We start from the raw sequence: 19,659 nt of genomic DNA, 5'->3' as shown, positions 1-19,659 counted from the left end.
ACCAGGCTTTCTGGAACTTATATTAAGAAATCCAGATACCAGCAATAATATCCAGGTAACTCAGCCTCTGCCCAAATTGCTTGATGAGATTACCTGTGTCTCAGCACCAGGACCACAATTTCGGTTTCTTTTCTATTTTCTCCATGCCCTGACACAGTGTTGGATATCCACTACCTGTTTAAAAATGTATGTGATGATTTGAGTTGGTCAGGTGTTGGGGGTGGGATACGATAGACAGAGAAAATGGGGTCCCAGCTACTGAGGACCTGACACATGCAAAGGGAGACGGGACAGAGCCTGTTGAGAAAAAGCTCCATTAAAGCCAGTTCCGGAGCCTTTCCTCCACAGCCCAGAGATGCCTGTGCCCTTCCCCCAAGAAGCTCCTCCAAGTTGCATGACCCTGATGAAGGTCTTCCTTCACCATATGATTTGTTACGGGAAAAATGAGGAAGGAATTTGGAAGCAGTTAAGGTCACTTTGTGCCGAGACAATCGCACTATATCATGTGAAATAAAATGTCAGGTGATAGTTATTGAGTCATTCTTTTCTAACGGTTTTATGCACAGTAGATATTTTTATTATCTCTGTATGATTTGGATTTGAATAAATTATCAGTTTTGAAGAATTTAATAAGAATATGTAAATACATTTGTATTCCCTATTTAAGTCAACCTAAGAATGAAAGGATGAGAGTAATGATATTTTGTGAGGATGGTGGGGGCCTTTTGGTAGATGACCTCCTCTGATCTCCACGATCCTGGAACACAGATAGTACATCCCCTTCTTACAAATGAGAAAACTGAAGCTCAGAGGGGTTAATTTGCCTAAGGTCTCCCATCCCAGAGTATGGGTTCAAATTTTAGAGGTTTTTCACCTTATGCTACCTATGGATATTCAAATCTAAATTAATTCCCATGAAATGATGGGTTAAATCATTTACAAAATGACCAACCATAAGATTCTGTTGGCAAATACCCATGAAATATTTATTTTTAAAAATGTCCCGTCCATGCACATGGATTTCAGTTTTAAACATGAAAAATATTTTAGCTTTTAGGTTGCAAAAAAATCCCCCAAAACAACCCACCCACTATACGGATAGTATACAAAATGAACACAGGCTGATGTACATCAGTGTTTCCATATAGTAACAGGAAACCTGGAACAGTATTTTTGGGGTGGAGGTAATTTGGTAATATATATACCCAGATAAAAATTATACCAGCCCAGTGATCCATGGAGGCCTCTTGGGAGTTCTATGGGTGCAGCGACAGGGACACAGGAGTGCAGGGAGGGGCTCTGGGTTGCCAGAGACCTGCTATGGAGAAGTTTTCTGCCCTCGATAAACCCTACAACTGTACACAATTTAGTTTGAGTCCTATTTTCATCATCTGCAAGATGAGGCTACTTATGCCTTTGTGGGGTGTCAGCATTGAATACTGGGGTGTCGGCCAAGTGCTTCGCCAGGAGCCTGTCTGCGACATGGCTCAGCCAGGCGGGATGTGACATTCCCTCGTGGTCAGTGAGGCATGCTCTCCTGGCTGTGACGATTGGGAGGATGTGAAACAAGCTGAGTGCTGGCGAATCATGGAGGCAGCTGGGAACCTCAGTGTCTCAAGCTCAGCTCCTCAGCTGGAAATGAGAAAAGGATGTGGCTTAGGAGAGGGGTGAACCTGATGTCTGAAACCGCTTTCCTTTCATGGGTGAGAAAGTTGAAAAGCCAGTTTCTACCAGGAAGGTGGCACGGGACGCCTTGGCTGTGCACCTGGATGTATGGGGCCGTTTCATCACACAGTTGCATGGGGCTTGCTTGTGTGCTGAACTTTCCAGGATGTCCTGAGACTGGACCTTCCAGTTTCCAAGATTCAGTCCCATTGTCACAGCCTAATATCTGATTTTTTGATTTGATTATATGGTGTAGAGAAGTGGAAAAATCCTCAAGTTTGGGTCATTAAACATTGTAAAATAGGGCCAGGCACAGTGGCTCACACCTGCAATCCAAGCACTTTGGGAGGCTGAGGCGGTTGGATCATTTGAGGTCAGGAGTTCAAGACCAGGCTGGCCAACATGGTGGAACCCCGTCTCTACTAAAAATACAAAAATTAGCTGAGTGTGGTGGCGCGTGCCTGTAATCTCAGCTACTCGGGGGGCTGGGGCAGGAGAATTGCTTGAATTCAGGAGGTGGAGGTTGCAGTGAGCCAAGATGATGCCACTGCACTCCAGCCTGGGCAACAGGGCCAGATTCCCTCTCAAGAAAACAAAAAACAAAAAACCCCAAAACCATTGTAAAATAGAAATGGATGTGGGGAAGAGAGAGGGGGAGAAGGCAGAGCAGGAAGGAGGAGGCAGGAAGGGCAGAACTGGCACCAAGGCAGGCCTTGGGCTGGATGCCCAGGAGTGTGGGCAGAGGGGGTGCAGCACTGAGAGGCGGACTGGAAGCTTCTCCTGCCAAGCTCATGACAATGAATGGGAGGCAGGGAGGAGGCCCACAGAGCTTGCCGAGTGCTAAGTGCCTGCACCCCTGCCCCGAGCTACACCTTGGTGCCACTGTCAACGGCCAGCCCGAAGCCTCCAGGGAGATGGCCACCAGTGTCTCTCAGGGACCTGGGCTTCCTTCCCACCAAGGAAGAGGGAGAGAGACTAGGGCTGCGCTCCACTGTGAAGAGCCCAGCTAATTATTCATGACACCCCCGCAGGATGGCGGGACTGCCACAGCCTCCCCGTACCCATCCTCAGAGACAGAGCCTCAGAAGTGGACATCCGTCTTTCAGGCGGGACTTAGAGGAGCCCTCCCAAGGATGAGCATGTTGTTTCCCGCCGAAGCCTTGAGTTTTGAAGAGTGAAGCGGGGGTGGTTGGTGATTCTAGGTTTAATGCTTCCACCTGATTCCCCATTTCATCACACTCCTCAGTACTATGACATTTGGATTATTTTTTAATCTTCTCTTCCCCTTTTTGTTGTTCTGCTGTTGAACTGATTATGCAGAACTGTGTGTTGATGTCTGTGTGGCATCTTCCCTCCAGGGATGCAGCTCTGTTTTCCAAACACCCCCTCTTAATCCTCTTAGGAGGGAGGATGCACGGGGGTGCTCACCCTGTCTGTCAGGACCAGCGGAGACGGATGCTTTACAGGTGTTTGTTAACCTGGACCATGCTGGATGGGAGGCTTGGAGGCACCAAGATGCTAAATCTCTTCCCCGTCCCTCCAGCCAGGCATCTCAAGTGGCTAAAGAATAAATGCATGAAAATTAAGAGCCAGCTCTGCCTGCGAAAGAGAACAGGAGCAAGCTGGCTGTTGGCTGTCACCTGGAGTCACCTGCTGGGAAGTGCCGAATCACCCCAGACCAAGGACAGGAAGGAGGCTTGGTGAGCGACAGTCCCACCCTGGCAGTGCCATGAACAGCAGAGCTTCAATTCAAAGTGAAAACAGATTCCCTGCATCAGAGCCGACCTGTTGGTATAAGATATTTCACTTCCAGCCCAGGGGCATTTATGATATATAGATCCACACAGGATCGCCTGGTTTCATTTTTCATGTATACGGGCTACTCGGGACACCTCTCACTTTCCCAACTTTTTGTATCTTTTTAAATTTTTTTTCTTTGAGATGGAGTCTGGCTCTGTCTCCCAGGCTGGAGTGCAATGGCATGATCTCAGCTCCCTGCAACCTCCGCCTCCCGGGTTCGAGCAATTCTCCTGCCTCAGCCTCCCAAGTTGCTGGGATTGCAGGCGTCTACCACCACACCTGGCTACTAACTTTTTATATCTTAATGCCTTTCCAGAACTTTCCAGAACATGTACAACATGCTCCTAGTGGACCTGGAGATGGTTGAGGGTGGGTAGCGCAGGAAGACAGTTACTGTTACTTCAGTTTTCTTTCAGGTCTGGTTGAGAGAAGAAGAGGTTTTAGTTTGGTGATGGCAGGTCCTTAAGACTTCACTTGCTTGCCTCTCTCTGTTCTTTTGAGAGCGGGTCTCCAGCAAGCATTTTAACAGGTAAAAAATCTAGCTAGGATTTAATTATATTGTCTTGTTTTTATTTATTTTGAGGTTGTAATTGCTTTAAGGTCTTAGAGCCAGTAATAACGTTTTTCTATTCATGTTAGAGATACTTATTTAGCAAACGCTTATATAGCACTTACGCTGTGGAAGATCTGTTTTAAATACCTTAAAAAGAGAAACTGTTTTTTCTCTCTCATTCTGTCTCTCTCTCTTCTTTTTATTTTGTGGTAGGATCTCCTCTATCACCCCAGGCTGGAGTGCAGTGGCAGGATTGCGGTTCACTGCAGCCTCGACCACCCTGGCTCAAGTGATCCTCGCATCTCAGCTAAGAGAAACTCTTGGAACAGAAAACCAAATACCACATATTCTCAGTTATAAGTGGGAGCTAAATGATAAGAACACATGGACCCAAAGAGGGGAACAACGGACACCGAGGCCTACCTGAGGGTGGAAGTTGGGAGGAGGGAGAGGAGCAGAAAAGATAACTATTGGGTACTGGGCTTAATACCTGGGTGATGAAATAATCTGTACGACAAACCCCCATGACAGTAGCTTTCCTGTGTAACAAACTTTCACATGTACCACTGAACCTAAAATTAAAGTTAAAAATAAAATTATGTTAAAAGGGTAACTCTTGTTTTTCTCATAACCTAGTAACAAACCTATATGGTAAGAACTATAATCACCTTCATTTTATAGCTGGGGAAACTGAGGCAAGAGGGGGTTAAATCAGGTTAGGAAGTAGTAGAAGTGGTGCTGAAACCCTGGCAGTGTGGTTCCAGATTTTGTGTTCTTTTTTTAACGGTTTTTTTTTTTTTTTTTTTTTAGAGATAGTGGCTTGCTGTCAGCCAGGCCAGAGTGCTATGGTACAGTCATGGCTCACGACAGCCTTGACCTCCTGGACTCAAGTGATCCTCTCACCGCAGCCTCCTGAGAAGCTGGAACTACAGGTGTGTACTACCAGCTTGAGTAATATTTAAAAAAATTTTTTTGTAGAGATGGGGTCTCACTATGTTGCCCAAGCTGGTCTTGAACCCCCGGCCTCCAGCGATCCTCCTGCCTCCCAGATCCCTGTGATTACAGGCCTAAGTCCCCATGACGGGCCTGGACTTTGTGTTTATAACCTCTGTGCTATGCTGCCTCTCCATAGGGAATATTAAAAAGTAATGTGTTCAGGCCGGGCGCCGTGGCTCACGCCTGTAATCCTAGCACTTTGGGAGGCCAAGGCGGGCGGATCACATGAGGTCAGGAGTTCAAGATCAATCTGGCCAACATGGCAAAACCCTGTCTCTACTAAAAATACAAAAGTTAGCTGGGCGTGGTGGTGGGTGCCTGTAATTCCAGCTACTCCAGAGGCTGAGGCAGGAGAATCGCTTGAACCCGGGAGGCGGAGGTTGCAGTGAGCTGAGATCACACCACTGCACTCCAGCTTGGAAGACAGAGCAAGACTCTGTCTCCAAACAAACAAACAAACATTTTCAGGGAGAATAAGTGAGTAGATTTGAAGGAAACATTGATATAAAGAAATGAGGTCCAAGCCTGGGTGGAAATGGCAGATATGGTGGAGGTGAACGGAAATGGGTGCAGCGGCTGGCCACACTGGCAGATACGAGGAAGAAGGAGCCAGTGGATTAAGCACTTACTTGACCTCAGACACGGCACACTCCTCAACAGGGCCTCTGGAGCCTCAGCTAAACATTCCTGTGGGTTGACTCTGTAGTAGAGCTATCTTGCCGGAACAGATGTATTTGTAATAATACACACATGCATATGCATATACTGCTGCTTTTGCTATTAACTACCAATCCTTTCCTTTCACCTTGGTGACAGCCATAGGGGGTTTTCCGCTCTGCTCAGAGATTAGCTGAGGAACTCCTCCAGGCCCTATGGATGGGGGTGGTGCTGGGCAGGTAGTCAAGGCAAGGCTACTCCTGAGGCCAAGCAAGGTCTTAACCAAGTATTGAAAAGTGACCTCAGGCCAGGTGCAGTGGCTCAAGCCTATAATCCTAGCACTTTGAGAGGCCGAGGCAGGCGGATCACCTGAGGTCAGGAATTTGAGACTAGCCTGGCCAACATGGAGAAACCCTGTCTCTACTAAAAATACAAAAATCAGCCAGGCGTGGTGGTGGGCACCTATAATCCCAGCTACTCAGGAGGCTGTGGCAGGAGAATCGCTTGAACCTGAGAAGTGGAGGTTGCAGTGAGCCGAGATTGTGCCACTGCATTCCAGCCTGGGTGACAACAGTGAGACTCCGTCTCAAAAAAAAAAAAAAAAAAAAAAAAAAAAAAAAAGTGACCTTAGTCATCCTACTCAAAAAGGAAAGTTCAAACATGACTCTGGACCGTGATTCTCAGACTTCAGGGTTTACATAATGAAGAATCTAAATCTTAGAGATCGATTTGGATTTGGCAGCTCTTTAGTTTACTAAGTATGGACATTAAAAACCAAACCACACTTCCCTAAACAGTAACGAAGTCCGACCACTGTCTATCATCACTATCAATACATAAGTGAAGGGAGATCCTAGCACAGAAACATAGGGAGGAAATAAACTTCGAATAACCCGTGTGTGTGTGTGCGCATGTTTGCATGCATGTGCATATCACATTGTTTAAGACAAAGATAACGTCTTTGGGGAACAACATTGGCAGTATTGGGAACCACCGACCTGGAGTGCCTGTCTGATGTTTTTGCTGTCTCCTGTTGGCTGCCTTAAGTAACTTAATTTAAAAATTACCTCCCTCAAGTCATACCATCAAGGTATTTCCTAGTTATCCTGGAATGGAAGGTCCTGATTATGGATCGTCCTGGCTCTTACTTACTCTCTGCAGATTTTTTGTTGTTATTGTTGTTGTTACTTTAAGTTCTGGGATACGTGTGTAGAATGTGCAGGTTTATACATATACATGTGCCATGGTGGTTTGCCGCATCTATCAACCCGTCATCTAGGTTTTAAGCCCCACACTCGTTAGGTATTCATCCTAATACTCTCCCTCCCCTTGCTCCCAACCCCCAACAGGCCCCAGTGTGTGATGCTCCCCTCCCTGTGTCTACGTATTCTCATTGTTCAGCTCCCACTTATGAGTGGGAACATGTGATGTTTGGTTTTCTGTTCCTGTGTTAGTTTGCTGAGGATGATGGCTTCCAGCTTCGTCCATGTTCCTGCAAAGGACATAGACTCATTCTTTTTTATGGCTGCATAGTATCCCATGGTGTATATGTGCCACATTTTCTTTATCCAGTCTGTCATTGATTGGCATTTGGGTTGATTCCAAGTCTTTGCTATTGTAAATAGTGCTCTCTGCAGTGCAGATTTTTAAAAACCCATTTCCCACTCGGCCCCATCACCAATGGCGTAGAATGTCCTGGGTGGCTGGAACTTTGAGAGGACAGCTGTGGTCTGTCACTGCCCTATCCTAGGACCTAGCACAGGGCCTGGCATAGGGCGGGTACACAATGCCTATTTGTTGCATTACTGAATGAATAAACAAACGAATGACTGATGAAGGAGATAATTCAATTTTTAACTTGTATTTTTAGTGTGCAGATCTGATGAAGTCTTCATATAAAACACATTTGTGAATCATGAAACATGATAATCAAAAGTATACTGTGAACCCACCACACGACCTAGGAAGAAAACTTGGGTCTAGCTCCCCTATTCCATCCTCCTTGCTTCCCTAGAAATAAAACCAGCTTGAATTTTGGGTTTATCATTCCCCTGCTTTTTAAAAGAATAGTTTTAAAAATCACATGTCTACTTATTCCTAAACAATATTGTTTAATTTTTGCCGATTTCTGAGCATTATAAAAATGTTATGTGGTATACAGTCTATCCTAAATTTTATGTTTGCCAGCCTTGCTTCCTTAAAACATAGTTTTAAAAATCACATACATATGTATTCCTAAATAATATACTGTTTCATTTTTGCTTGGTTTCTAGGCTTATAAAAATGGCATTATATAGCTTGTAGGTTTTTGATACTTGTTTTTTTCCCTCTCCATAATCATGTTTCTAAGTTTCACTGGAGGAATAGGTCATTTATTTGATTACTGAATAACAGATCATCCTCTGAATAGCACAATTTATTCATGCACTCCTGTCAATGGAGTTTGGGGCAATTATGAACAATACTGAGATGAACACTCTTTTAAACAAATTTAGTTGCTAAAAAAGAAACCATTATGGCCAGGCACGGTGACTCACGCCTGTAATCCTACCATTCTGGGAGGCCAAGGCAGACTGATCACTTGAGGTCAGGAGTTTGAGACCAGTCTGGCTGACATGGTGAAACCCCATCTCTACTAAAAATACAAAAATCATCCGGGTATGGTGGAGGGTGCCTGTAATCCCAGGTACTTGGAAGGCTGAGGCAGGAGAATCGCTTGAACCTAGGAGGTTCAGTGAGCCGAGATCCCGCCATTGCACTCTAGCCTGGGAGATAGAGCGAGACTCTGTCTCAAAAAAAAAAACCAAAAAAAACAAATACAAAAAACAAACCAAAACCAAAATGAAAAACAAAAAACACCATTATACACATACATGTATATATAGCATAAGACAAAGTGAGAGGTTAACGAAATTACAAGATAAACACCTTTAAACATCCCCATGTAAAGGAAATTGACTCTGACCCCATAAGCCTGCCAGGTTCACTTTCCCAAATGCAAAGCCCCACCCCTCCTCCAAGAGTAAACGCCAGCCTGGCTTTTGTGCTAATCGCCTCTTTTCTTTGCAGTTGTGCTCCCCGTTCCTGAATACTACAGATGAGCTGTGCCTTCCTCCCCTCCCCTCCCTTCCCCTCCCTTTGCTTTGCTTTTATGTCAAAATATTAGGCTGTAGTTTTCACCTGTGTGTTTCTCTGGCATGCTTTTATCGTCTGCAGGGATGTTATTCTACTTTTTCTTTTTTTCTTTGAATAACCGTGTGGGATTTGACTTCAATCCTTTTCTGCTACTTATGTTTACATAATATTAGATTTCCTGAACTTTTTGAAAGGAGGCATAATTTTAAGGGTTTTTCTCATTTCACAATGGTAGAGCACTCTCTTCTGTTGTTTTTGTTGAGTATTTTAAAAATAGGGCCCCTCACTTTCTGAGAACTTCCATTCCATTCTCTCCTACTGTAGTCTGGGTTCTCTTTTTTGCTTTTCTCTATTTTCCTGAAGTGCTCAATTTGGAGTCTGTTCCCAGCTGGGCTTCTGTTCTGGATGGGGGCTTGGGCTGGTTAGTTTGGAGTGTTTATTAGGCCCAGTCTTCCCTAGCCTCTTCTGACTTTACCTTTGGAACTCACATGCTTTCACTGAAAGATACAAATACCTCCCTGGGTCAGGTGCTGTCCTCCAGCTGCCTGCGGGCTTTACACTAGTTGTTTCTTGATTATTTTAAAGTTCTTGTTGCAGGTGATCAGTGACTATCTGGGCCAGTAGCATGGGCTGTGAGAAGAATTTGCCAAGATGGTTAGTTGTAGGTTAAAAAAAGGCAGATTTATTAGAGAAAGTAGGCAAATATGTTGCAAGGATGCAACAGGCAGGTTAGAAAAGGAACTGATTGCAAGGAAACGAAGGCTTCCTGGGGATTTTATAGGATGGTGCTTGTGCTATGTGCTGAAGAGGGTTTTGTGCAGTACTGATGACGCCAAGGTTGCAGTGAACTAAATCGCGTTATTTTATTAGTTGAGGGTTGGCACAGGAAGGCACAGTTGAGCACAGGAAGGTGGTGAGTTATTTGTGCGGGAGGGTAATGTGTTTTGGACCTTATCAAAACCCTTACAGCTTATCTGTTTTCTGTTTTTTGCTTCCTCTGCTCCTGCCAACCTGACTTCTTTCCCCTCATGAGGACCCCACAGTTTTGAGGCCTACCAGGTGCTCTGTTGCTTCCTTCTGTGTCCTCCAGCAAAGCTGCTAATACCATGCAGATCTTGTAGCTGTGTCTCCACCCATTTGTGTTTTAGGGTTTGTAGGGATTTGGTGTTAGTTTGTTTGTTACAGGGATTGTCCATGGGTTTTTAGTTTTGCAATCCTGGCTGCTTTGTGTATCTTTATGGGGGATTTGGAGATGTTAAATAATTATACCATCAAGGCTACCACCTTCTCAGAATCTTCATGTTGTTTTCATATACATTGAATTTTTTCTTTTTGAGGTGGAATCGTGCTCTGTCACCCAGGCTGGAGTGCAATGGCACGATCTTGGCTCACTGCAACCTCTGTCTCCCGGGTTCAAGTGATTCACCTGCCTCAGCCTCCCAAGTAGCTGGGATCACCAGTGTGCGCCACGATGCCTGGCTAATTTTTGTATTTTTGGTAGACACGGGGTTTCACCATGTTGGTCAGGCTGGTCTTGAACTCCTGACGTCAGGTGATCTAGCCTCGGCCTCCCAAAGTGCTGGGATTATAGGCGTGAGCCACTGTACCCAGCCTATATTGAATATTTTTTATACATCCACTGTTGCCACCTATAAGAATTTTTCTAAATATACTTTGGGGAGAAATTACAGGCTGTTAGGGTATGTAAAGGTTCAACATTATAATGCTGAATTGTTTTCTCAAGTTTCTGTATCAATTTATGCTGCTACCTTCCTTCTGGTTTCTTTAGGTTTGGTTTTCTCTTTTCTAGTTTCTTAAGATGAAAGTTTAAGTAATTGATTGGAGATTTTTCTTCTTTTTAAGGTATTTACAGCTATAAATTTCCCTCCAAGTACCTACCACTTTAGCTGTACCCCAGAAACTTTGGTATGCTATTTTTTTCCTTCATCTCAAAACTTTTTTCTAATTTCTCTTATTTGTTATTTGACTTCTTGGTTAAGAAGAGTGTTTTTTAATTTCCACATATTTGTGAATTTCTCAAATTAATTTTTGTTATTGTTTTCTAATTTTATTCTATGGAGAACATACTTTTTATAATTCTAATCTTTAAAAATTTATTGGGACTTATTTTGTGGTCTAATAGATGGTCTATCCTGGAGAATGTTCCATATGTACTTAAGAATGTGTATTCTTCCTCAAGGATCTAGAACTAGAAATACCATTTGACCCAGCAATCCCATTACTGGGTATATGTCCAAAGGATTGTAAATTATTCTACCATAAAGACACATGCACACATATGTTTATTGCAGCACTGTTCACAATAGCAAAGACTTGGGACCAACCCACATGTCCATCAATGATAGACTGGATTAAGAAAATGTGGCACATATACACCATGGAATACTATGCAGCCATAAAAAGGGATGAGTTCATGTCCTTTGTAGGGACATGGATGAAGCTGGAAACCATCATTCTCAGCAAACTATCACAAGGACAGAAAACCAAACACCGCATGTTCTCACTCATAGGTGGGAATTGAACAATGAGATCACTTGGCCACAAGGCGGGGAATGTCACACACTGGGGCCTGTTGGGGGTAGGGTGCTTGGGGAGGGATAGCATTAGGAGAAATACCTAATGCCAATGACAAGTTGATGGGTACAACAAACCAACATGGCACATGTATACCTATGTATCAAACCTGCACATTGTGCACATGTACCCTAGAACTTAAAAGTATTTAAAAAAAAAAAAGAATGTATATTCTTTGCTAGGTATGGTGGCTCATGCCTGTAATCTAGCACTTTGGGAGGCCGAGGCAGGAGGATCACTTGAAGTCAGGAGTTCAAGACCAACCTGGGCAAAATAGCAAGATCCTGTCTCTACAAAATTAGCAACTTAGCAAGACCCTGGGCAATATAACAAGACCCTGTCTCTACAAAAATTAATAATTAGCTGAGTGTGGTGGTGCACACCTGTGGTCCCAGCTACTCGGGAGACTGAGGTGGGAGAATAACTTAAGCCCAGGAGGTAGAAGCTGCAGTGAGCCATGATTGTGCCACTGGATGCCAGCCTGGGCAACAGGGCAAGACTCTATCTCAAAAAATAAAAATAAAAGTGCATATTCTGCTGTTGTTGAGTAGAGGGTTCTATAGATGTGTGTTAAGTATAGTTGTGTACAGTGTTGTTCAAATCTTCTATTTCTTTGGTAATCTTTTGTCTAGTTGTTCTACCCATTACTGAAAATGAAGTATTGAAGTCTCCAACTATCATTGTTGAATAGTTTATTTTCCCTTCAATTCTGACAGCTTTAACTTCATATATTTTGAGGCTGTATTGTTAGTTGCATATATGTTTATAATTTATAAACTCTTAATGGATTGACACTTTTACTATTATAAAATGTTCTTTATTATGTAGTCATCCAGTTCTCTTTTGGTTACTGTTTGCCTATCTTTTTTACATCCTTTTACTTTCTTTTTCTTTTTGAAATGGCGTTTTGCTCTTGTTGCCCAGGCTGGAGTGCAATGGCATGATCTTGGCTCACTGCAACCTCCACCTACCTGGTTCAAGCAATTCTTCTGCCTCAACCTCCCGAGTAGCTGGGACTACAGGTGTGTGCCACCACGCCTGGCTAATTTTTTGTATTTTTAGTAGAGATGGGGTTTCACCCTGTTAGCCAGGATGGTCTCCATCTCCTGACGTCATGATCCTCCCACCTCAGCCTCCCAAAGCGCTGGGATTGCGGGCGTGAGCCACTGTGCCTGGCTCATCCTCTTACTTTCAAATCTTTGGGTTTTTTGTTTTTGTTTAGTTTTGTCTAGAGGTGAGGTTTTACTGTGTTGCCCAGGCTGGACTTGAACTTCATGGGCTCAAGTAATCCTCCTACTTCAGCCTCCTGAGTAACTGGGACTACAAGCACAAGCCGCTGTGCCTGGATGGGTCATTTAAAAGAATTTTTTGTTCTGCCAATCTCTGCCTTTTCTTGGAGAGTTAAATCCTTTTACATTGAATGTAATTACTGCTAAGTTAGACTGTATTACATCATTATACACTGTATGCCCATCACCACAGATACATAGCTACTTCTTTTTTTCTTTCTTTTTTTTTTCTTTTTTTGAGTGACAGGATCTCACTCTGTCATCCAGGCTGAGTGCAGTGGTAGAGTCACGGCTCACTGCAGCCTCCACCTTCCGGGCTCAAGTGATCCTCCCACCTCAACCTCCTGGGTAGCTGAGACTACAGGCATGTGCCACTGCACGTGGCTAATTTTTTTTTTCTATTTTTTGTAAAGATGGGGTCTTGCTATGTTGCCCAGGCTGGTCTCGAATTCCTGGCTCAAGTGATCCTCCTGCCTCGGCCTCCCAAAGTGCTGGGGATTACAGGCGTCAGCCACTGCACCTGGCCTATATGCTCACTTTTTGTTTTCTTGAATCAGTTTTGGTAAGTTGTATTTTTCATTCCAAGTTTCAAATTTATTTGCATAATCTCACATATAATATTCTCTTATTATCTTTTACATTTCTGTTTCATCTGCAGTTTTCTCTCCTTTTTATCCCTAAAATTATTTGAGCATCTTATCGTTTTTCAGGATCAGTTTTATCAGAGATTGATTTGTTTGATGAGTTTTATCCAAAAACCAACCTTTCGCTTTGTCAATCCTCTCCATTATATTTTTGTTTCCTAGTTCACTAATTTCTGCTCTTACTTTCAGTATATCTCTCTGTGTGTATCTGTCTTTTACTTTCTGTGGGTTGGATTCTTTTTGTACTAATTTTTGTCCAGGTTATTGATTTCCCTCTAAGCAATATTTTTGCTGCATCTCTAAATATTTGATGTGAAGATATTTAATAATCATTCACATTTAAAAGTTTTGAAGAATTTTCAGTATAATTTTCTCTTTGATTAATGACTTATTTAGAAATGTATATTTAAAGTTTTAAAATGTATAGACATTTAAAATATAGCATTTTAGGCCAGGCATGATGGCTCATGCCTGTAATCCCAGCATTTTGGAAGGCCAAGTCAGGAGGATTGCTTGAGGTCAGGAGTTTGAGACTAGCCTGGGCAACATAGCAAGATCTCATCTCTAAAAAATAAGTATTAAAAATTAGCTGAGCACAGTGGTGGTGCCTGTAGTCCTAGCTACTCAGGAGGCTGGGGTGGGAGGATTGCTTAAGCCCAGGAGTTTGAGGCTGCAATGAGCAGTGATCATCGTGTGACTGTACTCCAGCCTGAGTGACAAAGGGACCCGGTGACAAAATATAAAAAATATTTTATTAAAATATAAATATATATGATATATATGTGTGTATACATATATACACACATACATATAGCATTTTGTTCTTGATTTCTAACTTTCTCGTATTCACCTGAGAGAATGCTGATATTATTTGAAATTTATTGAAATTTGCTTTTATGGTATAATATGTCTTCAATTTGTTTTCTTGAGAAAAATATAATTTTTCTATTTCCTATTATATCCAACTTGTGTTGTTATACACATACATGCATGTGCACACATGCATATAATTTTCTGTTTGTTATAATCTAGTATAATGAGGGATTTATTCTTTTTTATTTTTTTCTTTTTTATTTTTTTTTATTTTTCTTTCTTTTTTATTTTTTTGCTTTACATATTTTGAGGCTATATTATTAAAGAACATTATTCTAAAACATGTAAATCTTTATTATTATGTAGTAATTCTCTCTATTCCTAATAATGTCTTTTCTCATAAAGCATGCTTTATTTGATAATAATCTAGCCACTCCAACTTTAATTTAGTTTGTTTTTGCCTAACATACTTTTTTCCATATCTTTACCTTGAGTCTTTAGGTATGCCACTTACAAATATAACTAAAATCCATTCTGACCATCTCTATCTTTCAACTGAAGTGTTTAATCCATTTGTATTTATCGTGATTATTGCAGGAGGACAAGTCCTTGAATGACCTTGGCTGATTCAGCTCTCCCTGCTCCTTCTTACAATTCTTGGGCAGAATGTACGAGAATGTAACATCCTGAGAGAAGGAAGAACCATGTAGAACAGCCTGGGCTTTGTCTTTGTTCTTCTCAGAACAAGATGCTCTGCAGTGCTTAAGCTCAGTGATTTAAGTACCTGTAGGATATAAAACCCAGAGTGGACTGCTTTCAGGGTCCCTCAGCAGTAGTGTGAAGTTGGGCATGTGCAGATGAGAGTCTGTCTGCCCTGGGCAGCTTGCTTGAGTTCTGGGGGACCAGCTCACCATGGATTCTATGCTTCTGTCTATCTTTGCTACCGATCTGTGAGTAATAAGTTGGCTTTGCCTGACTTGTGCAGGTGTTTTGTCATACCAGACTGAGACTCTGGCAGCTGGGTTTGTGCAAAACCTTTAGAAGCTGAGTTTGTGTAAAGACTCCTGCCAGACCTGGGCACCCACCAGATATAGGAATCTTTACAAAAATTGGCAAGGTGTTTAGAGTCCTCTCCTGGTAACCAGCGTATGGTGTATCCCTCATAAAGATTGATACCAGTGCATGGTATTCTGTTTCACAATTATGAATATATGTGGATTTTTTCTAATATCTACTTTTTGTTTTCTGTGTCTTGCTTTATGCTCTTTTTCTTGTTTCTTGTTTTTCAAAAATCCAATTAAAATTTTTTTCCCTTCTTAAGGATTTTGGCATTATACTTTTAGCTTTTTAGTGGTTACCCTTGACATTTTTCCTGATGTACTTAACAAGATCTAAATTAGCCCATATCTTTCCCAGCCCCAACCTCTAAACAAATATGAGCCTCAGAACATTTTAACTCAATCCCTTATTTACATATCATCGTTTTTAGCCAGTTAGTATGTCCCTTTTGTTGTTGCTGAGATGGAGTTTTGCTCTTGTTTCCCAGGCTGGAGTGAAATTGCACTATCTCGGCTCACCACAGCCTCCGCCTCCCAGGTTGAAGCAATTCTCCTGCCTCAGCCTCCTGAATAGCTGGGATTACAGGTGTGCGCCACCACGCCCAGCTAATTTTGTATTTTTAGTAGAGATCGGGTTTCTCCATGTTGGTCAGGCTGGTCTCAAACTCCCGACCTCAGGTGATCCCACCTGCCTCAGCCTCCCAAAGTGTTGGGATTACAGGCATGAGCCTTTGTGCCTGGCCTAGTATGTCCTTTTAAAAAAACACATAAATAGATATTATTCTTTTATAGAGAAAAGGTTTGCTTAGATTTACCTTGAGGGTCACCACTTATTCGCTCACTGTTTTTTTCTTGTTTTCAGATTCCCCTCTGGTATCATTTTCTTTCTATCTGAAGTATATTTTTAGAAGTTCTTCAGGAAAGAACTATTGGTAAGCTCTCAATTTCTGTAATCTGAAACTTTCTTATTTTGCACTCAATCTTGAAAATCAGTTTTGCTTGATTTAAAATTCTAAGTTGGCAATCATTTCCCCCTGGACTTTCAATATATTAGACTACTATTTTCTAATCTCCATTGATATTGTTAAGAAGTCTATTATAATTCCACAATTGTAGGTCATCTATAATTTTTCTCTGATTGCTTTTAAGAGCTGCTTAGTGTGGCTAACCGTAGCTTTACTTTTAAATTTGCTTTCCTGCCTGGTGGTATACATTACACTTTCAGCGTTTTTGGATTCCAGTATTTCACTAGTTTCAGAAAATCCTTGGTCTTTATCTGTTTAAAATTTGCCTCTTCACCATTCTTTCCTTTTGGAACTCCAATTATTTGTATGTTAGAGTTGTTCACTTTAACCTTTATCTCTGTTAATGACTCTTTTACATTTTCTATCCATTTGTCTCTCTTTTGCATTCTGGGTAATTGTTTTAGCTTTTAAAATTCAATAATTTTCTCCAATCTGCTGTTAAACTCACCAAATTGTTTGTTTCTGATCATTTTTTATTTCTGAAAATTCCATTTTTCACCATGCCTGTGCCTTTGTAGTATAATATTGCTTATTTATTTTTTGCAACTCTATTTTTTAATTCTTTAGATATTTAATATATCATTATCCTATATTTGACAATTCTGTTCTTCTAAGTCCTTCAGGTTTTGTTTCCACTGATTCTCACCTATGGTTTATTAATGTAAATATTAAGCTTCTTATGTGGTTGATCTGAACTGAGGTTGCTTTTCTTCAGAAAGGACTTGCATTTGCTTCTGCCAGGAGCCAAGGAGAGCTATTTTTTGTTTGTTTGTTTTTGATTTTTGTGTGTGTTCCCATTTATTTTCTGTCCTGATGATTTCCCCTACTTCCTGCAAATTTAGTATTGCCTTAAAAAGTATGTCTTTTGTTTAGGAACTAATTGTGTTTTAAGCAGAAAGACCCTTCAGGAAGTTAAAAGTCTGAATAATTTCTCTAGTTGCGGAACTTTTAAATGTTGGCTAAAATTAGATTTTTAAGAATAGACTCTACATATATGAGAATTATACAAATAAGCTAGGTTTCTGGTCCAATAAATGAAATCAACACTCAATAAGCAAGAGTGTTGATTATTCACTTTACGGGAGGATTGGCAGTGGAGGTTTTTGGTTGCCTAGTGCATCAAAGTTCCATTTGTGACTGTTCATTTCTGAACAGAGAAAACAAAAATGAAGCCAAGGCATTTTTGAGTAACTATTAGAGATGACACTCAACTAAGACAAACTACCTAGAATTATTAAAGAAACTGGTGAGGGAAAACAGAATTTAACTAAACAAAAATCTACTTTGCACACTTCCCAGGAAACACAATTTGGTATATTTCACTCTGGATAAAAAATGGTTATAATCAAATTTTGTTTTTGTTTTTTAAACCCTATCAGTTTTTCTGGTCCGCTCCCTTTTCATTTTCTCCAACAATTATTTTCAACGGTTTTGTCCATCTTCAACCTTCAGAGTTAAACCTTCTTCCTCCCCTGTTGTTCTCAGCAGAAGGGAGAGACTGTTTTTTTAAAAAGAACAGACAACATCAGAAGGGAACTGTCACAGGCTGTGTCATCACAACTAGCCCCTCCCCTTAATACTCAGCCATTTCTTTTCCCCTTTTCTCCTAGTGGCAAAGGACAAGCTCCTCCTCCTCCAAAGCCACCTGTACCCTGCACTCCATCTCTTCCCAATGTCCTCCAGGACTTTGTGATTCTCTATCATTCTCTCTCTCATCTTCCATCATTCCTTTTCACCTTGTTTATTCCCCAGAAGCATTTAAAACATGTTCAGGTCAGAACCATGGAAAAAAATAACCAGTCCTCCTTCAACCCCCTATACCCCTCCCGTTACCAATCCTTTCTCTTTCCCCTGCTTTACAGCCAAATCTCAGAAGAGTTGTCCAGAATTACTGTCTCCATTTCCTTCTTATTCATACTCAATTGGGCTTTTACCCTCAACGTTCCACTGAAATTCTCACCGTTAGGTTTCCATGTTTCCAAATCTAGTTGACATTTATTGGTCTTCACCCTATGTGATTTCTTCGTAGCATTCAACACAATTTCAAACACTCACAGTGGACACAATACACACACACACACACACACATACACACCTTTAGTCTATCTTAAAATGTCAGCTACAAGAAAGTCAATAATGTTTAGTTGAGTATCACTGCATTTGAAAAGCAATTTATTTATTGTAAGACTAGTAATATAATAATTATTCATGATTACTGTTACATATGTATGTTTTAGTATAAATTACTTCTACTTTATGTTTCAGTTTAGGCCTTACATTGATTTTAAAAATTGTATGCTTAGGTAGGTTATATTATTTCTGAATTTAATTTCAGCAATTAGTAAAGAGATTTTCAAAGTATTTCTTAGAGGAAGTCAGTGATCTTTGATGGGACTGAGAATTTCTGCTCTAGTGTAGCCAACTGTCTCTTGGTTGAGACCAGGGAAGTGGCCCAGCACAAGAAAGCTTCTGTACTCCAAGAGCCAGCTTCATGGCTTTTGGGAAAGATTCAGTGTGTCAAACAGCTGAATGATAACTTTCTCTCCTGAACTGATATGAGTGATTTTGGTGGTTCCTTAGATCTTACATGGGCTACCTTAGTAGTGGGTATTTTTCAACTATTTGATTACTTCTTTGTAAAGTTAACTCTCCCAGCTTTATGCATGGGAGGACACAGAGGAGAAAAGTAAACCTCCAAGCACAAGATGCTTTTCACCTTGAAAACTGTTGGTCCTGAATGTATTTCCTGGCCGTGGTTCTTTCTTTGGAAAATCCTTATCATGAACTCAAAATGGCGGGGCCGTCTTTTGGTTCTTGTTCCCGATCAATGATTTTTAGCCACTAGACCAGTTTCTGCACTGGGTTTCTTGTCTCCTCACCCTGTACCATAAGGCAGTCTGGTTGCTTCAGCAGGAAGGCTCGGCGGCATGATAGGCGGGTGGTCTCTGAAGAGAGCTCCTCTTGTTTTCCTGATGGGTCCAGGGCCAATGTGCCGCAGCCCCTGCGAAGCACAGAGTACGAGGCTGTGGCTCCTGGATGGAGTGTTTCTCCCTTTGCCTTTAAGAGAACGCAGGGGTCATAGCAGTGTGCAGACGTGTACCTTGCCAGGGCTGCCAGGGGAATGCAGGCTCCTGGGGAGGGTTGAGGGGACAGAGATGTGTGTGCACTGATTAGTGTGCCACAGACTACAGCACAGCAGAGGCAAAGAATGCCATCTAAGCTCTTGTTGCTCGGAGTGTCCGAGGATCATCACCATCCAGGTCACCCAGGAGCTTATTAGAAATGCACAGTCTCAGACCTCACCCCAGACCATGAATCAGAACCTGCATTTGAACCACATTCCTAGGTGACTCCCAGGCACATTCTAATTCGAGAAGCTCTGCTGCTTTTACCTGCACTCAAGGCCTCAGACTTCAGACCACTCCAGGA

The 19,659-nt window shown here is 41.8% G+C and overlaps 2 protein-coding genes across 41 annotated transcripts in view; one reads left to right on the top strand and one right to left on the bottom strand.

The window, feature by feature from the left end:
* C12H2orf76 (chromosome 12 C2orf76 homolog) overlaps nt 1–4,781 on the top strand; it is a 447,011-nt gene extending 442,230 nt beyond the window's left edge. Inside the window, exons 6-7 of one of the 2 annotated variants that reach the window (XM_050752721.1) lie at nt 3,209–3,365; nt 4,232–4,781. In XM_050752721.1, the coding sequence (XP_050608678.1) occupies nt 3,209–3,365; nt 4,232–4,445 (371 nt within the window). In that variant the 3' untranslated portion in view covers nt 4,446–4,781. The remainder of the gene's footprint in view (nt 1–3,208; nt 3,366–4,231) is intronic. The other variant, XM_050752720.1, reaches the window with a different exon arrangement.
* DBI (diazepam binding inhibitor, acyl-CoA binding protein) overlaps nt 1–19,659 on the bottom strand; it is a 343,175-nt gene that overhangs the window by 82,354 nt on the left and 241,162 nt on the right. The window contains exon 1 of one of the 39 annotated variants that reach the window (XM_050752746.1): nt 19,533–19,542. The exons of 34 other annotated variants lie outside the window; for them this stretch is intronic. The gene's annotated coding sequence lies outside the window, so the exon portion shown is untranslated. Of the gene's footprint in view, nt 1–2,716; nt 2,727–3,336; nt 3,347–5,035; nt 5,046–19,532; nt 19,543–19,659 lie in introns of those variants that run through there. 4 more of the 39 variants (XM_050752756.1, XM_050752786.1, XM_050752747.1 and 1 more) reach the window with 4 other exon arrangements.

Source organism: Macaca thibetana, chromosome 12 (genome assembly GCF_024542745.1).
Source record: "Macaca thibetana thibetana isolate TM-01 chromosome 12, ASM2454274v1, whole genome shotgun sequence".
Classification (NCBI taxonomy): domain Eukaryota; kingdom Metazoa; phylum Chordata; class Mammalia; order Primates; family Cercopithecidae; genus Macaca; species Macaca thibetana.
This window is presented reverse-complemented; position numbering and strand designations above follow the sequence as displayed.